The 18,075-nt window shown below is 37.2% G+C and overlaps 1 protein-coding gene across 4 annotated transcripts in view; it reads right to left on the minus strand.

The window, feature by feature from the left end:
* ST18 (ST18 C2H2C-type zinc finger transcription factor) overlaps positions 1–18,075 on the minus strand; it is a 50,931-nt gene that overhangs the window by 31,808 nt on the left and 1,048 nt on the right. For 2 of the 4 annotated variants that reach the window (XM_053943762.1, XM_053943778.1), the window contains exons 2-7: positions 13,813–14,604; positions 10,875–11,009; positions 9,041–9,131; positions 7,440–7,544; positions 6,091–6,296; positions 2,700–2,911 (exon numbers count right to left, since the gene is read on the minus strand). In XM_053943762.1, coding sequence (XP_053799737.1) covers positions 2,700–2,911; positions 6,091–6,296; positions 7,440–7,544; positions 9,041–9,131; positions 10,875–11,009; positions 13,813–14,604 — 1,541 coding nt within the window. The remainder of the gene's footprint in view (positions 1–2,699; positions 2,912–6,090; positions 6,297–7,439; positions 7,545–9,040; positions 9,132–10,874; positions 11,010–13,812; positions 14,605–18,075) is intronic. The other 2 variants (XM_053943771.1, XM_053943788.1) reach the window with 2 other exon arrangements.

Consider the following 18,075-nt stretch of genomic DNA (forward strand, 5'->3'; position numbering starts at 1 on the left):
AAAAAGAGATACTTGGGAACACATCTGTGCTAAAAAGCATTTTGTTGTTTTCCCCACTTAAGCAAGGCAACATATGCATGCCTTGAGAAGATACAAGAAAATGCCACTTACTTGAAATGTTTGAACTTTAAATTCTGCTTTTAAAACTTAGAAGCACAATATTTTTACATTTCTGACAATTGTGTTACTGGCAAAATATTTCCAGCAAGCCTGGGAAGGTCTTCTGCACTCTCACATATCCTTGTTCTACCACCACATAGCCTCCCATCTGTAAAGAACCAAGGACTGGATTGCTGTGAGGCTGCCTGATGCTCAAACACCTTTACAAGTCAGGAGATTTGATCTGCTAGAATATGGACAATGCAAATCAAGTTTTCTTAGAAAAAGGAATAAAAGGGTTTTTCAAGGGGCAGGGCTGAGACACTTGATACTGTAGGGCTTTGAACACAGCCACTCCACACAGTTATTTTCAAACGTGTTGAGTGTGTGTGCTGTCAAGTAGAAAAAGGAAATATTTAACTCTGTAGTAATGCATTGCATTATTTGAGTTCAAATACAGATAAAGTCTCAAGAGGGGTTTTTTAATAATCTAAAAATTTGTAAGATATTCTAGCAATTAATTTACATTTGTGGCCACCACTAGCCACAAAATAATTCAGAAACTCTGATAAATAGTATTTTATTGTTTCATATTTTAAAATTAGAAAGTGTCTTTATTGAGGAGACTCTGGCAACTTAACTTCACAAATTTTTGGTTTGAATCCTGTATGATCAAGGTAATAAATATCCAAAACCAAATAAAAATGTGTTTTGTGTACTTTTGGATACCAAATCTGTTTGGGGCTTACTTGTCTGTATTTTGGCCAGAATTTAATTCTGATTCTTCTGTCAGATGTTTTGTAGCAGTATGCCCTCCAGAAAGTCTGGCAAAAGTGGAAACAGGCAAATAGCAAGGTAGGCAGGTGATTTTCTTTCAGGCTGGATTCCTGGCTGTGAAAAAGGAGTAAGCTATGTGCCCCAAGTGCCCCTCTGTATCATTACTGTTATGTTCACTTCCATTCAGTCCTTCTCCATGATTTGGCAACTGTGAAGCAGGTACATAGGAGAAAATCTTTGGGTTATGCCTGGTCCCTTTACTGCTCTTCTCTGGCAACAAAGGTCTATTGCTGAGGTCAGCCAAAGGCTGCTGCAGCAATTTAATCCAACCATTGGCATCAGTTTCCATTTCCCTACTAGAAGAAGTCTCTATTAAAGACTGATGGAAGAAGGTTTTTTGCAGCAGACATCAAGGATAGATCTGTCATTAGGAGAGGTACTATGAGCAGTCTTTGGAACAGATAATGAGTTACAGGGAATGCATGTGGACACTTTAAAAAATTTACCCTGTGGCAGCTCCCAGCATTGATTTTAATGTCCTAAACTTCACACACAAGTAGAAATCAAAAGCAGCAAAGTAGGGGATACCACTCTGCAAAGACACAAGGCTCAGAATACCTAACAAGGTGTTATGCTGGTGGCAAAAGTAATGGTTCCACTCAAAAAATAATGGCTAACCTCCTAGCAGTGGTGAATAAACCCTCAACCAAAATGTAGATCAACAGCTGTAGAAGACACACCTAGCCAGAATGAGTCTTGTGAGGTTCAGATAACGGAGGGATAAGGTGGAGTGACACCTGCTTGCAGAAAAACAGATCATCTGTCTTTCAGAGCAAACATCATGAGTCAGAGTCCCACAGCAGAAGCACACCTGCTGTGCTGTGTTTTGACAAATGCACCTCTTTTCACTCCCCAATGACTTCTCCTTAAATTCTTGTAATGACTCCCTCTTATCTACAAAGAGCTTTCAAAAGTTTCATTGCAGTGGAACATGTGTGATTTAAATGTAAATAATAAACAACAGTGCTCCCATGCCACTGTCATCAGAAGAAAATCTTGCTTATTTTCGTCAGCATTATAATACTATGTAATGGCACAGAAAATAAGGCTCACAGCTCACACAGCACCATTTGTAAATCATAAAGATCTGTGAGGAAATGCAGAGCAGAAAACAAAACACGAAAGCCACACAAACATCTACAAAATTAGGCAGCTTTCCATTATGACAGACTTGCCCAAATTATCTATCTCCAAACGCAGTGGGCCTGATTCTCCACTCTTGCCAGCAGAAAGGGGAATGTTACCAAAGTCAGTTGTTATTCCCCCCTCTCCACTTTGCCAAACTGTTAGGGGCTCCAAACACAACAGATTCCATAGGTAGTTCTGTTCCATTGCTAGCAAAATATTTCCTTGATTAATCATATGATTTTTATAATTTTTTTTAAGTCAGTCTCCAAAATGATCATTAATGGCAGGTTTCAGAGGGAGAAAAGTTCCCTTTTAAAACAGATCTTACTCATTATCCACCACAGATTGTTGTTAGATTTCAAATAACCTTTTTCTTTTTTCCTCCCAGAAAACTCCCCCCTTGTAATTAGGGCTCAATTATGAAAAGAATTAACAACATAATTCCTGCTATTTATTTAGTTTTATCAGAACTGGTCACTGCGTTACTGGCTTTTTTTTTTCCTCTGCCTCTCTTCAAAAGAGCATGCAAACAGAAGCCTCCTTTTGGGGGATTTAATGCAGTCACTAACATGAAAGACAGTTTATTCGCACAGTTCAGTAGCTAGCACACCCTCCAGGTTCTTGGACTACCCTACCTTGGCAGACAGACTCTGTGGTTTGTTGGAGAGGATCTCTGCTGCTTCCCTGCAGCGGGTGGAAAGGTTCAGGATAGCAGCAGCTGCTGCTATGTGGGTGTCTTCACTACATTGACCGTAGCTATAAGAGTTGGCATGGCAAGGGCTCTGTGTGTGGGCGCTAGCACTAGGCAGTCGATTAGAAAATTTCACTGGATTTGAGAAATGCTTTGCTGTTGAAGAGAGATTTGATTAGCAATTGCATGTATGAAATTTTTCCCGTTAAATAGTTTCGCTTCTCAGACTACAATTTCATACATAAAAAAATATTCAAAGATTACATTTAAAACAATAAATTTGCTATTGCCAGTAAGGGTTTACAGTAAAAATGGCTTCAGATACACAGTAATTTAATTTTTCCTTGAGAAATACACATCTGTCAACAAACCTTCTGAGATTTTTTACTCATATTTTACTTATCCTTAACTCAGGCATTAAAAACAATGATGTCCAAGGAAAGACTAAGCAAGCATTAGTGTGGTATCCTTCATGATTTGACCACCCCAATGGAAAAATGCAATTGTAAATGTACTCTTACAAAGGCTTCCTCTTGGAACTCTATTGTGCAAAAAAAAAAAAAAAATCAACAGTGACTTGTCCAGTCTTAGCTAAAACAACACTGCTTACTCTACTTAGATGAATAAGTCTGTTACTCAAATAGCTTTGTTTATGTGACTAAGGAGAACAAAACCGGGCTCTTGAATGAACCAGAGAAATCAGATAAAAGCATTACCTGTAAGGAACACTCAGCACTAAGTATTTTGTGGAAATATTTAGAAATTTAAGTCTATCCTTTAATTAATTAAAAAAATAATGAGCATACATATGATCTTGGTTTACAGGGAGGTCAGATGAAAATTAAGAACTAACAGGTGAACAGAAAAGCACTTTCACAGACAAAAGTGATGTGAGTAGTTCTTTGTTTTTCTTCATCAGCAGCATTTACTCTAAAACAGCTAGAGAGAACTCTGCTCTCTCTTCTGGATTTTGGAGCTTGAGATGGCATAAACTATTGCAGGGAGAACACAGCACCATGATTTCAGCTCTAAAGAAGCAATAATCACTTCTTTTGTCTGCAGCCCTCACAGTGTCCTACAAAGATAAACTAAGCAAAATCCAATTTCTCAGCCTACACCCAGATACATCAAGAACATTTCTGCATATGGCCATCTGCTCATTCCCTAAAGATCTGAGCCCCAAGGCTCTGGATCCCTTTGGATGTAGAGCTTTGGCTGAGTACTTTCTAATGCTAAGAGCTACACAAGACATAGGAGGACTCATCCTCCCTCAAACTTGGGATGCTCTGAAAGAAATGCTTGTTTATGTGCTTTGACTGTAGCTGAATGCTGTATTCCATTTCTCTAAGCACTAGAGGCATCTCAGTAGAGCAATACATGAAAGCCTCATGATTCAGTCCTCCCTTTCTCTAGTGAAAATTAAAAAGGATTTATCTACCCTGCTGTAAGCACAGCACTGTAGCACAAACAAGACAGTCTGCATTTTTAACAGTTACTACAATGAAATTTAAATTGTGTTTAAAGACCATAAAGTGCATTTTTCATTACCTATCCTAAAAGAAAAAAAAAAAAAAAAAGAAAATAAGCAACCAACCGACCAACAAAAAAACCACCCAAGGCTATAACAGGTGTATGTTTTGTTAAAAAAAAAAAAAGCTTACAAGTGCAGAATCCGCAGAAGGCTAATGATGGGCTTTTGTCTGGCTACATATTTACATAGGACTCTGAACCCATCACTACATCATCAGCTTCTTATTGCCAACTTTTGTATACCTGAAGAGTTAAATCACTCACCCGCTCTTTTACTTTCACCTTTCCATTAAAATAATAGCTGCACATTGCAATCTTTGCAAGAACAACAGGCTGCAAACTTCAGCTCTCATATACTTCATACATAAATTGCATATATATGCATTTGCATTTGTATAAAAACATTTCAATCATTTTTTTCCTTGAAATGAACCTGTGAAATAGACATACATCTCTGCAAAGAGACAGCTAATAGGGAATATTCAATTTTACAAACAAAATTGGAAAATCTGCCACCCAAGAAGCTGGCAATATTTGCATATATTTGCTCTCATTTAAGCAAGCCTATTTTCCAGGTCAGATAAATATCTACTTTTCATTTGCAATTTTAAATCGAGTATTTTTATATATTCACACAAAAACCTACAAACATATATGTGTGTTTTTTGTGTACTCAGACGTGTACACAAATAAATATAAAAATATACAAAATTTTATAAATATATAAAACATTTATAACATTTTATAGTATTAGATGCATATTATATTATAATTAACTTATATATGAATTTATTCATTAACAAAATTTTTTGCTTTTCTGTTCACCTTACTATGAATGTTCTTCTTTGTTGGAATAAGTGGGACAAAATTTGTTTTCCTGTTTTATTTTCCTTTTTGTCATTAACAAAAGAAAAGTCCATTAAAAATTTAATTTTAAATTTAAATTTAAAAATTTAAAATTTTTTCACATTGTTCTGGATCTATTTTCTTCTGAACCCAGTCTTGGTGGAATTAAACATTTCTTTTCCATTTCCCTCATGGGAACAGAATAATTTGTTTCTTTAAACTAAAGAATATTTTATAATGGTCAATTCAATGGCAGAACCTTGCTGATGTTTCCCATGCAGATTCTGAAGAGCATCTGCAATAAACTCTCAGTGTTTGCACTGTGGTATCTCATTTGTACATAGTACCTCAGTAAATCTGTAAATGATGCAAGAAGAGGAATGTTGATAACAGTTTGATGCATTGGATATGACTGCACTACACATATGATTTAGTACAGAAGTATGAGGTACCAAAGCAAATTCAGCCCAGGCCTGGAATTAATGTAGCTGAGGCACATGCTCATCTAGCAGGAATAATACCTGCATAGATTCACCTAAATGGTACCTGAAGTGTTTTTGGAACCTAACTTGGATTTCTTTGTACAACAGTTCATTGCACCTTGTGGAGACACATTCCGTGGGACTTGTCATCTATCCCATAAAGATTTCACCATTTAATCAAGGAAGAAGGCAACAGGTAAAACATGAAGAATTCCTCTTTACTCCTCTTTTCCACTGATAACTACTTTTAAAAGAAGCATCAAAAAAGTAAACTTTGTAGTGATGACATTTATTGTTTCAAAATTTGATATTTTGCAAATTAGTAATTCTATTTAGCATTCTTGACACAAGTGATTAAAAATGTTTTCTACAGACCTTTTTAGAATTCTAGAAGTTTGAAAGCAGAACAAGCAAAAAGGAAAAAAAATCATTGACATTTTGCCCCTTTTTCAAGAGAAAATTGAATTTTGAGCTTACATTCAAGAAACTGAGGTGTTTTTCGACCTTGTGACACAGGTGCTGTTGTGCGTTTGCCAAAGACTTGTGCATCAAAACTGGCATAATCAAATGGGACTTTCCCAAACTTCTCCTGTTCTTTCCCCAGGGTTCCTCTGGAGGAAGTGACTGGCTGTGAAGTTCTGTAACTGAACTGAGATAGCTCAGGCTGCTTTGCTAAATTTGTCCTGCAGAGAAGAGGAAAAGAATGAAGGAGAAAGACAAGAATGTCTTTATATAACCTTGTGTTGAAAAATAGGATATGATTGCATATTCCATTCCATATTCCAAAAGTGTGCTATTATCATATGCAAAACTTACTGGTGGGTGTATGCAAGAAATAAACAACATAAACATGGCGGCTGACTAGTAGTCAAAAAGTACCTTGACTACTTCACAAACTAAAAAATTAAGACATTAAAAAATGTAGTATTCTTTAATAGCAGTTTGGGCTACTTACAAGGAAGTTACTGACTTACTGTGAGATTGCCACTTCCTTTAGTCCTAAGAATTTGTCTGGATTTTTTTCTAGCTTTTAGCTTTTCTGGATCAGTATTGTTCTCACTTCACTGTGAATGAGTATGGTATAAATATAATATAAGATGATCTGAAAGAATTGCTTGTGCTGTTTGGGAGGAACGAATGATTTATGATATGTTATTCCATTTAGTTAATGTTCAGTAACTACTTGTCTTTAGTAATTTCCTTAGGACTTTTCATATGTAGAGTTAAGGCACGGGCAGTTGGCAGACACATGGACATAATATTCTGTAATGGCTCTGAAGGAACCATTAGAGCTGATCATGTCAATAATCCACAAATTAAAGTGTCCCCAAATAGACCTGAATATAATAGGTTGTAATGGTCGTGGTGCCAATGATGTGCAAATTATGCATGTCTGTAGGGTCCATATAACTCAGACAAAAATACAATTGCCCTAAAAAGTGCTTCTCCTTTTTGATGTCATTGTATAAAATATAAATTAAAGTAATTAAACTAATAAACTAAAAATAAAGAAATTCTATGAATTGTTCTGATCAGGTTACTTGTTTGGAAGTAAGATTTAACAGGATCTATTTGATTACTTATCCAAAGATACACCTCTCGTCTTTAATGTCAGCCACGTACACAAGAACCAACAGAAAGATGCTGGTTTATTTTGAGAATAGATAGTTTTGCAGAGGTTCATCTTGGAAAACTCGGTTACCACTGAAGCTGAAATCTGAAGTGGGTGAAATATCTGAGGACCAGTCAACAGAGTTTGTGCATAAATAAGAGTTTGTTTTTGTACCAGTTTCTGTTTGGAGAAACTGGTTTGTGAGGGCTCCTACCTGTGAGTCTGATCATGGCACTGCCCAGCTTTTGGAGACTCGAGCTGGTTCTTTTCCTGGGACATTGCCAGCTTTTCAGCTGCAGCAATTGGACAACCAGAAAGGCTGTTGAAAAGCAAAGGTGAAGGACAGAAACAACAAGAAAAAATACATTGAAATTAATTATTGTGCAAAGGAGATGCATGCTGTTTTTCTGTGGAAACCAGTGACTTTGATGGTCTGTGCATTTAAGAGAACTGCTGCTGCTATAGCCCAGATTCATCTGTTTTTCTATCCTTAATGCAAAACTGTGAAATCTGTGTTTTAGGTGATATATCTGGAAACTGAATCATGTAGGAGTTTTCCACAGTTCAGCTTTGATGTTTTGTGTCTGGCAAGTCACTAGTAAATTTTTTGACAAATGACATTTACTTTATCAGCTAAACCATGCATATAAGCCTCCTGCTGATTAAAAGGAAAGTGAATTTGGGACAAAAATGCAAGGATATATGAGAGACTGTTACTAAAGGACACATTTTATCATTTCGAGTTGTGCTAGCTTATACTTTCCTGTTTGTTTTATTAGATTAGAACATGTTTTCTTATCCTATTCATGAGTTGCTCATGATACAGCTGATGTGCTGCAACAATGACTAGGGATTTAAAACAGGAAAAACAAAGGAAAAATATCTGCTTGTGCTTTATATATTCTTGTAGACAAGCTTTTCATATGTCTGATAAAGACTGACTTACTAATTTTAGTATTAAAAGAGTATGGTAAACCTTAATTTTGGTGCAGTAACAAATCAATCAAAAAACAAGAAACCCCAAAATCTCACAGAAATTCAGATCAACAAAGAGAGTTGGTTTTGAAATTCTTATATCCCAGGTTTGATTGACATTATATTTTCCCAGAAGCAATATGATGGAATATACTGCTTCCAGCAGAAAGCAGTACTGTGCTTTCTGTACTAGAGCTGTGCTGACAGCAATGGCTTGCTGGAGACAGGGAGTGCTTCTCTGCCTCACCTGCAGTCCAGCTGTGATTCCCCAGCTGCCCGTCTGGAAGCCTTTTCTCAATTTTACTTTCTCCCCACAGGCAGCATGTTAAACAGATAGGCGTGTTCCAGGCAGGAAGATGGTATTCTTGAGGGTAAAAAGTGGAGTTTTTAAACAGATTTTAAAATAGTTCACTTAAAATTTTCTGTTTTGCTAAAAGGGAGTGTGCCCTGATTGGAAGTTCCTGCCAACGGCTAGCATGTAGTGGTGCAAAATAAATTGGTTTTGGTTTCCATTGGGTTTTCCAGTTGTAGCAATAATAATGTATTTTTTCATTCCTTCCCCTTGTACATGATGATTTTTCAATGCAAGGACTGTGATGAAATTATAGCTTTAAATCTTGTCTATAAAAATACTAGTGGAATTTGCCATCCTCTGTGCTGCAGCCATTTTTTATGTAATGGAATTAGACACAATTATTTGGTTATAAATAATACAGGTTGCCCTTGCAGTTCATAGACACTCTTCAGTGTAGTACATAGCATCTAATTCCAAGATGTGCCTATCAATTTACTTCCCAGTACGTGTTAGGTTTTAAGTGGACAGGAATTTTTCTGATCTACCTTCGGTGTGTGTTGCGATTGCTGTTGACATGTCCTCTTCCAGTGCATCCTGGGGTGGGGCACTTTAAAACATTTTCATGCATGGCCAGAACTAAACAGAAATTTAAAAAACAGAAAGTTGATAATAAAGTCCATCAGTTAAAAACACATATCTTTTAAAAAATTAATATATCCTCTTTAAACTCAGATTCTCAATTCTTTCACATTTTTATCACAAAAGAATAGGGGAGGCAAAGGACCTACAGCATACTGGCCATGGTGCCTCCAGCATAAACCAGTTTATTTCTATATTACTGTGGTGTGGCTTCCCACATGCACAAAATTCTTAATACAGACTTCAAAGGAACATAAGTGGAAGTCAGTAAAGATGTTAAATCATGAAGCCCTTATACACCACTAACGCTGGAAAAGGCAGGTGATAGAGGAGCCCTGAGCCACACAGTCCATGTTCCATGGAGCTGCAGTCCTTCTTTTTCCCAGGGAAGGAAATCTCTCAAGTACAGGAAGGCTGTTTATACATTCTATCAGATATTTTGAGTATGTCCCTTTGAACATTACACCTTCTGGTCATCTGAGCTGTGCTGAAACTGCCTTGGACCAATCAGTAATAGTCCCAAACATCAGCTTACACTCTTAATAGCAATTACAACCTCTTGCCTGTACATTTCTTATGCCCTTGGATGCGTATCACCTTCACTAAAACTGACAAATATATCCATGTTAAACGTTATACATCTTTGGGGCACAGCATTTCACGAAAGCTGAGTGTTCATTCCATGTGGGTTTGTTCTGCCGGGAGCCAAATTGTAACTTTTTTTTTTTTTCTTCATCAGGACAGAGCACATCTAATTGGAAGTGTGATAATTAACAAGGAGTTGTTAATTTTAAGTTTTTAGGAAGTTAATGTTACTAAGTGCTTCCAAATGCAGCCTGCTTAATTCAGCAGATGTTTCCATGAATACAGTTTAGTACCAGATTTAAAAAAGGGGAGAACTACAGTTAGGAAGAGGATTTTGGTAAAATGCAAATATCCTTTTAATTTGTTGTTATGTATACCACCACAAAGAACAATCTGACTAACTAGGTTGTTTAAGCAGATAGTTTCACATTAAGTTTTGGCTTATTATGCAGCATTTCATTGCATCATGTTGCAGGATTACACACACACACACACCCACACACCCACACACACACCCACACACACCCCCAATGTAATCAGAATCAGAGCAGCACAGTTAGAAATAAGCAGGGAAATTCAGGCTAGACTGGGCATAAAAGGGTTAGTGTGATACTCTGTCACAAGACAGAGACCTGCTGCGGACCAGTGATGGGATGTACTGATGGAAATAACCTTTTTGAGCTCAGCAGTAAGGGGGATGCTAAAAACATCTCTGCATAAGCATGCCCAGGCCTCTCATCTGTTGGCAATGAGAACCAGCAGCCTCCGTGTGTGACTGCGGCAAATGAGTCCTCGGCTCCGGAACAAGCAGGTGATGTCTGTGCCTTAGCAAAGGTGTGAGTGAGCAACTGCTTGAAGATTCATGGCACTACAGCATGCAGGTCTGCTGACAGTGTGGGGATAGTTTGTCTGACCTTGTTCTTCCCAGGCTACCTAAGGAGCCTGCTGTTGTTTTTAAAGATGCTGCTGAGGAGCACTTGAGCTACACAAGTGTGGGAAGCAGGACTGTGACTATGAGCAAAGGTGCGATGGCTTCCTTCCCAGTCTCATCCTGCTATCTCATGCAGAAAAAAGAGGATTCTTCTCCAGCATAAGCACACACAATACTGAGACAGAGCCAGTTGTTATTCTAGGCTGCAGGGTGATGATACTCACTTTCTAGTGGCACTCTAACTTTATGTGGACAGCCTGAGAGACTGCGGTGGTGAGGGTACAGCCCAGTCACGTGCCCTGTGCCATCACATCCTGGGATGGGGCATTTGGTTTCTCTCTTTTCAGGCCTGGGTGAATCTGCAGAGAAATCAGATAAAGATTTTATTTGGGTTTAACCCTTGTCTGTGGTCAGCTGAGTGATCCTAGCAGTACGTTATTCTCTATTTTATATTTTGGATTTAATTCTTGTCCAAAGTTTTAACAGGGATGTATGCAACTGACATATCACTTCAGGTTTTCACACTGTGTCCTTTAAACAATTATTTCCCTCTCCCAATATGCCATTTTTGTGCTAAATTATATAGCTTTAGGATTGCAGTGCCATTTATTCCGTTCAGAGCCTCAAACAGGACAGAAGCCACAATCCAATAAGCCAGAAAACTGGCAGCATGAGCCAACAGCAAGATCTATAAAGGAATAAATAAAAAAAAGGAGAAACAATCTTTTGCTCTGTTAATGTCAGACTCCAGGAAGCTGGGACAACCAAATAAAAGCTGAGGTGTGAAACAAATAAACAAACAAACAAAAAGCATTTCAACCAGAAGCCATTCCTTAAATATCACAGATCTCTAGGCTGTAGGTTCTTTGTTAGGAAACTGAATACATGCCACTTTACATTTGAGAGGCAAGGCAAGCAGCTCCCTCTGGTACACATGGCAATGCTGCTTTGTGGAGCAGCCCACAAAGACACTGAAAACATGGAGCAGCCGATACCCTTTCAAAGGCGAGGTCTCAGCCCAGCCCCACTGCTACCACTCTGTAACGGCCTCCCAATTTCTGTTTCAAGCACCTAGAATTGTGCAAGAAGCACTGGTCAGAAAACCTTTATTTGATTTCCAATGCAGGATCAAAAGTCTGGGCGAGAAAGGAATGATTTCTGGTCCAGAAATTCTCTTGTGAGAAATCTGGAGGAAGTGGCGGCATAAATTGCTGAGGATGGTTTTAGCTCCATCTGTGATTGGCTGCCAACAGCATTTGGTGCTGGGGGAGAAAACAGCTGCAGCCAGCACAGGGAGCTGCCTCCTTCAAGCTCATTTTTTCTGGTCTATGAGGTAGGGTGTGCTTAGGGACAGAATCACCAGGGACAACTTGAGGGTTAAACTTCCTGGCAAGTTTTTAGATCAAAAAAATAGAATAAATAAATAGAGAGGAAAGCAAATAGACTCAGCATCGTCCGGAGACCACATGCTTTTTAGAATCACTGCAAATGGAAAGTGATGCAATAGTGAACAGAAAATAAAGAGGGACCCAGAAATATGATTTAGTGTTTCCTCTGGTAATTGGATAGTTTTATCATGAATAGTTTTTTTTCTGACCTAGCATCCAAGAGTGAAAATTAAGAGCTGATGGATTTGGTGGTAGATTTTTTAGAAATAAAACCCAGTTAATTAAATAAAGTGGCCGATACAACACTGACTACAATCATGATGTTTATAGAACCCGAAAAAAGCCTGGTATGTTTCTCCATAGGTATTACCTCTGAACTCACCTGGAAACCACAGCTAATTATAATATGAGGCAAATCTGGAAGGGACAGACTCTGCCATTCTTACATCACAGCTCTTTCTTATGTGTGCTGTGAGAAAGTCACATTGACACCAATGTGAGCCTGGTGAATACAGCTGCTCTCAGGGTAGGAAAAGATATCTATGAAGTTCCTGCATATGCCAAAGTCATCTGAGCAAATAAAGGTTCACATAGTTTAATAAAAAGATAGATTAATACCATGCACACACAGCTTAAGACATACTAATGAAAACACTGCTTGAGACACAAAAATGAGATGTCTGCATTTTCTTCTCCAATATTGGAGGAAATATTTTATAGTTACAGCTCCTAAAAATGCCTGTCAATTCTCTTTCACACTAAATGCTTTAGATAAGTAAATTACTATAATATTTTCAATGTCCACAGGGACTACTCTAAAGTTACATTAGAAATACTAAAGCAAATCATTTAGCAAAAGCAGAAATAGCATCAATGCTAGGATGACCTCAGGATGTTTGCAAGGCCAAAAGGAAAAGTCAAAGGACAGATGAATGTATTGATACTTACAGAATGAGTGTGCTTATAAAATGACATTTCTTGTTGTTCTGTAATTATCCTCAATTGAGGAGTTTCATACAAGGAAGCCCAGTTTATAAATCAAACCCAAATCTTTTAAGTCTCCACTTCTGGAAGCCTGATTAAGTGACAAAAATTGAGTGATGTTCCTACGGGTTTGTAGGATATCACAAACCCTCAGAAACAATAAAGATTTTGGAATTTACTGGTGTTTTTGCTGATGGTGAATGAGGCAGAAGAGCATAGCTTGTACTTTCCTGGCTCAGAAGTGCTGGATATAGAAAAATGTAATGTTGATTGATGTAATAATGATTGATACTAGTATGCTAATACTATATTTATACTTGACTATACTATACCACACTTGATACTAATGAAGTAGACTGAACTCAGAAAACACGTGGCTTAGGAATTAAGTAGTATCTTTGGGAGAGGCAAATTTTTCACCCTAAACTTGCCCATGAGTATTGTTTTAATGTCTTGCCTTTTGGCTGCTGAAACTTTGGAGGTTTGTATTAGCACCCTACAGAGGAGGAAGCAGAGGAGGAGGAAAAGGAGGAGAAGGAATGTCAGTGCCAGCTACATAGGCCTTTTAGTACCCATTACTGATGAGTTCACATAGCAGTTTGGCAGGAAGCCAAGTACCTAGCATTTAACCTGGTTAGATGTGAGGCACTAGTGTGAAGGTACATAATTAACAAAATTACCAGCTAAATTCCAGATTCTTTACTGTTGCTATAAAACCCAGCTCAGAATCCTCTATCAGTCACGGGACAAATGCTTAAGCCAGCAAGAAGAGCCAAAAATACTTCCTTACGTTTGCTGCTAAATATCTGTCTCCCACCAATGTCAATAACTTTGGTTTGTCTCCTTTCCCCTGCTAGATGCTCCAGAAGAAACCTATCCAGTTCCTTGTAGGTGCTGTGAAACACATGCCCTTGCTCTGCCTGCAGAGCGATTGCTTGCTCTAGCAAACTCAAGTTCCCTTTTGTTTTGTCCAGCTCAACTGACACGTCTGTGGTTTCTGACAGGCACTCGTTGTCGTCTTCTTCGCTTTCAGGGAAGAGATTCTGAATTCTCTTCTCGAAAGGATCAGAATGAGGCTCCTGGGATGCTCTTAACTCTGAGTCACAGAGTGTTTCACAAGGACCATATTCTACCTCTTCCTGCTTAATTTCTGGGACTTCCAGGATGCCGGGTTTATTACACTCTACAATATATTTTGGAGTTACATGGGGCTTTACGCTAGTTTCTTCTGAGAAATTTGAAGAGCTATCCCACTCGTTGTCCATATTTTCAGAGTTACTTTCATTTTCCTCAGATGAACAGTATTTTGGATCAGAGATAGCAGTCTTTTCCTTTCCTTCAGCTGAGCTAATCAGGTAACATTCATCAGTGTCATCACTTTCTGTTTTTAATGATTGAATGCCACTATCATTTAGATTTTCTGCCGCTGTTTGACTGGGTGCATCTTTTGCTATTTTTCCCATGTTCATCAAAGATTTGGCCACGGCATCTTGATAGCTGGAGTAGTTGTCTTTTCTTTGACTGGAATTTTCTTGCCCACCCAAATGAGGGGTTTCCTCAGATGATTTTGTAGTACTCTCCTCTGTATGAGAAAAATAGGTAAGAGAAATACGTAAGAATAACTATTTTTTGTATCTTGTAGAAGTGATGTGAAGATATTGACTTATCAATTGCTGTTTCTTTATTCAGAAAGGTACTCTGAAATGACTGAATTCACATCAAGGATCTGTTTGAAATGACTACTTGTATCATGATGAAAAACCCTTCTAAAATGATATATACTTTATATTATAGTTCCAGGACTATATGAGAAAAAATTATATCCCCATTTCTCACTGATGGTGAAAACATGTATTTTCTTAGAACACACACACATGCACACACACTCATATACATGTATGTAAATATAATGTTCAATACATTGATATTACATATATACATATAATCTATATAATATGCATGCACTTATACACACACACACACACACACACACACATATATATACACACAAGCACACAAACACATTTTGAAATACCTCTGAACTATTTCACTTTTATTTCATCTAAGATTCCCAAATATTTTCTCAAAATAAACCCTAATTACTTTCCGTGTCACCCCAGATCCCATGAAAGACCTTGATGGAAAAATCCTCAATACTTCACAAAGGGCAAGCTCCTGGTCACCATTGAAATTGCCACACTAAGTGATAGATCAGGTCATGCACAGGCAAACAGAAGTGGTTGTTATATACAGACTCATAAAGGACTTGTTAAAGACACCACTGAAATGCATCCTGTCTTTATAAACATCTTTCTTCAGAAGAAAAGCAGCAGCCAGCAGGTAATAAAGGCTGCATGCAGGAGAGGTTGTCAGTGTGGAAGACAATATGCCTTTTGTATCTCATTTAATTTTTTATAAACATTTCCTTTGACAAGGACACTCAAAAATACATCTCCATCATCTTCCTTTCTGGTAATTATCTCTCTAAAATCAACACTGGTTTTGCCAGGATCAAGTAAATATTGCCATAGTAACTAAAAGCATTTTTGGATGAAGGGAAGAATTTAGTCACAACACTAGCCCCTTCAATAATGCTGATTATAGGGTACATTCTTTTGTTGGGATCTATTCAACATAAACTGAAAAATTTAACATTTTACTTCCTAGAAAGGAGGATGAATAAACAAGCATAGACTATTTCATAAGATGTGTCTGTCCTTTCCTGAATCAGAACTCCAGGTTTAAATAATAAATTAAGCATAGCCTAAAATGCAAATGAAGTTTCTCTCAATAACACAGCGAGCTATTAAGAGAAAGTGTAAAGGGTTATGATAATTTTAAAGTATTATGAACTACAGAAAACAAATAAAAAGCATTTTCAGTGAATATGTCCAATTCATTGAACTATTCTCTCAATCCACTTAACTACCCACATGTGTACAATAATGATTTATAGACATTATACCTAATTATGCATATTTGGGCTGTGTTAGAGTGCCTAACAAAAGCTCTAGAAAGCAACAATTACCTCTGTTGCTTAGCTACATAGTTTAAAATATTCCTATTAAGTGCAGATTATTGTGGAGGGGAAAAGGGGGACAAAAATGCACATGTGCACCACAATGCATTTCACTTTACTGCTGCCAAACTGTTAGCATTTTGGGTCATTTCCAGTTTACATAATTGTTTGGTTCAACTGTTTGTTATATGTTAAAAGAAAATATTGATTAATTCTTATTCTTCTTCAGAAAATTGGACTCATGCAGGGAGAGGTGGCCTTGTGCACTGTGTGCATAAAGTTGTATTTAAAGAAGTGTCTGTAAACCTTCGTGTAACTTTTTAGCAGCTGGTCTAGTACCACACAAATTGCAGTATTCTGAACAAAGTGTGCCATCTTTTCACATCTCAGCAAGTAAGAATGATGATTTGGCGCTATAACTAACTTTAGTCAAATGGGTTTCCATTATTTGCTCTTCTGCCATTTGGAAAATAACAGAATCCCCTCAGTTGGTAATTTCAAAAAGTAACAAGATCTGTCTTTAAAGAAAGCTCCTGCCCATCAAAAGAAAACAAACCAAAAAAAAAAAATATTCCATGGTAAAAGGTTTTTTCAATTATTATTATGTGTGAAAGATAAAAAATAATGTAAGCTCATGATAATTTTTTTTTTTTGTTCCTTAAATAATCAGTAATTTTAAAGCAATCTTTAAAAATTTGTTGTTGCATCAGTCTTAATGGTTCAGCTGTCCCAGCTTTGCTTTTTACATCTACAGGCTGTAAATTTACTTTTAAAATAATCAAAACTCAGCTTAGTTTATAGTTGCATCAATCCAGGAACAGAATCATTAACTGATAAACTGAAAAGAATCATGAGTTCATAATAGAGTGAGCAATATTACACTAAGAAATCCCAAGTACATACATACCTAGACCAAATTTATGCTTTCACTGAAATTTGTTTTGTAGCTGGTAAAATTTATGCAAAAGATGTAGGTTGTATTATCACTGAACAAGCAGGTTGGAATATATCATGTTGGTATCAAATAAATCTTTTCGAAATCAAGTGGAATTTTTTGTTTTGACTGAAGGGCATGGTTTCCTTACTTTTCAATCAATGGATTTGGCCCAACACTTGCCCTTTTTAAAAAAGGGAACCTAATAAGTTAAATAACTTAGGTTTGTGCCACAGAGTCTACCTTTACACCCATCATAGCAATTTCCCTTCATTGAGTTCTTCAAGATGTGCCAAGAACAGAAAAAGGGGAAGAAAAAATATGTTACTGAGTGCAACTCTGGATGGTCAGGAACTAGGCTGAATCAATACAAAAAATTTAACTAAAATCCAAATATCTAAAAAAAAAAAAAAAAAAAAAAAGTCAAAACAAGCAATAACAAAACCCTAAGATAAGAACCGTACATGAACTCTTATTCCAAGATTCCCTTTTGGTGTTCGGAGCTAGAAACACTCCTGGCAGCCTGAACAGGCACTGAGAGGTATGGGATTTTTTTCTTTGATTATTTTTTCTTAAAAATATCACCCAAAAGACAGAGACATTGTGTATCACCTTGCTAATTAATGTTCTGTTTGAAGATGGAGCTACCTTCTAGGCTTTCACAGCAATGGGATGCAGACCTGTGGAAAAATCTCGTCCTAGAAGATTTACAAGTGACAGATGACTGAAAACTTTGCTGTTATAGAAATGCCACAAAGACCTCCACTGATTTTGGTAGAATCAGGATTTGACTCTTTAATGTGAAGGACATTCTTCTTCCTCTTCTGTGTGTTTTATAGTAATCATATGTATAAAATTTCTGTGATTTGTTTTGTTTTAAGGGATTTCAGTTTAGAGTGGATAAATACATAAATAATGAATCTCAGTTCATCATAAAACAATAGGACAGCCCAGGCTGTAATGGACCTTAAAAGAACCATCTAGGTCCAGTCTTTTGGGGTAAAGGGACCCTAGATGATATAATCTACCACCCTGTCCTTCAAAGACATTTGATGAGAAGAAAATTAGTGGAAAATAAATTATCTTTTAATTCTGATAGC

Source organism: Vidua chalybeata, chromosome 1 (assembly GCF_026979565.1).
Source record: "Vidua chalybeata isolate OUT-0048 chromosome 1, bVidCha1 merged haplotype, whole genome shotgun sequence".
Taxonomy (NCBI): Eukaryota; Metazoa; Chordata; class Aves; order Passeriformes; family Viduidae; genus Vidua; species Vidua chalybeata.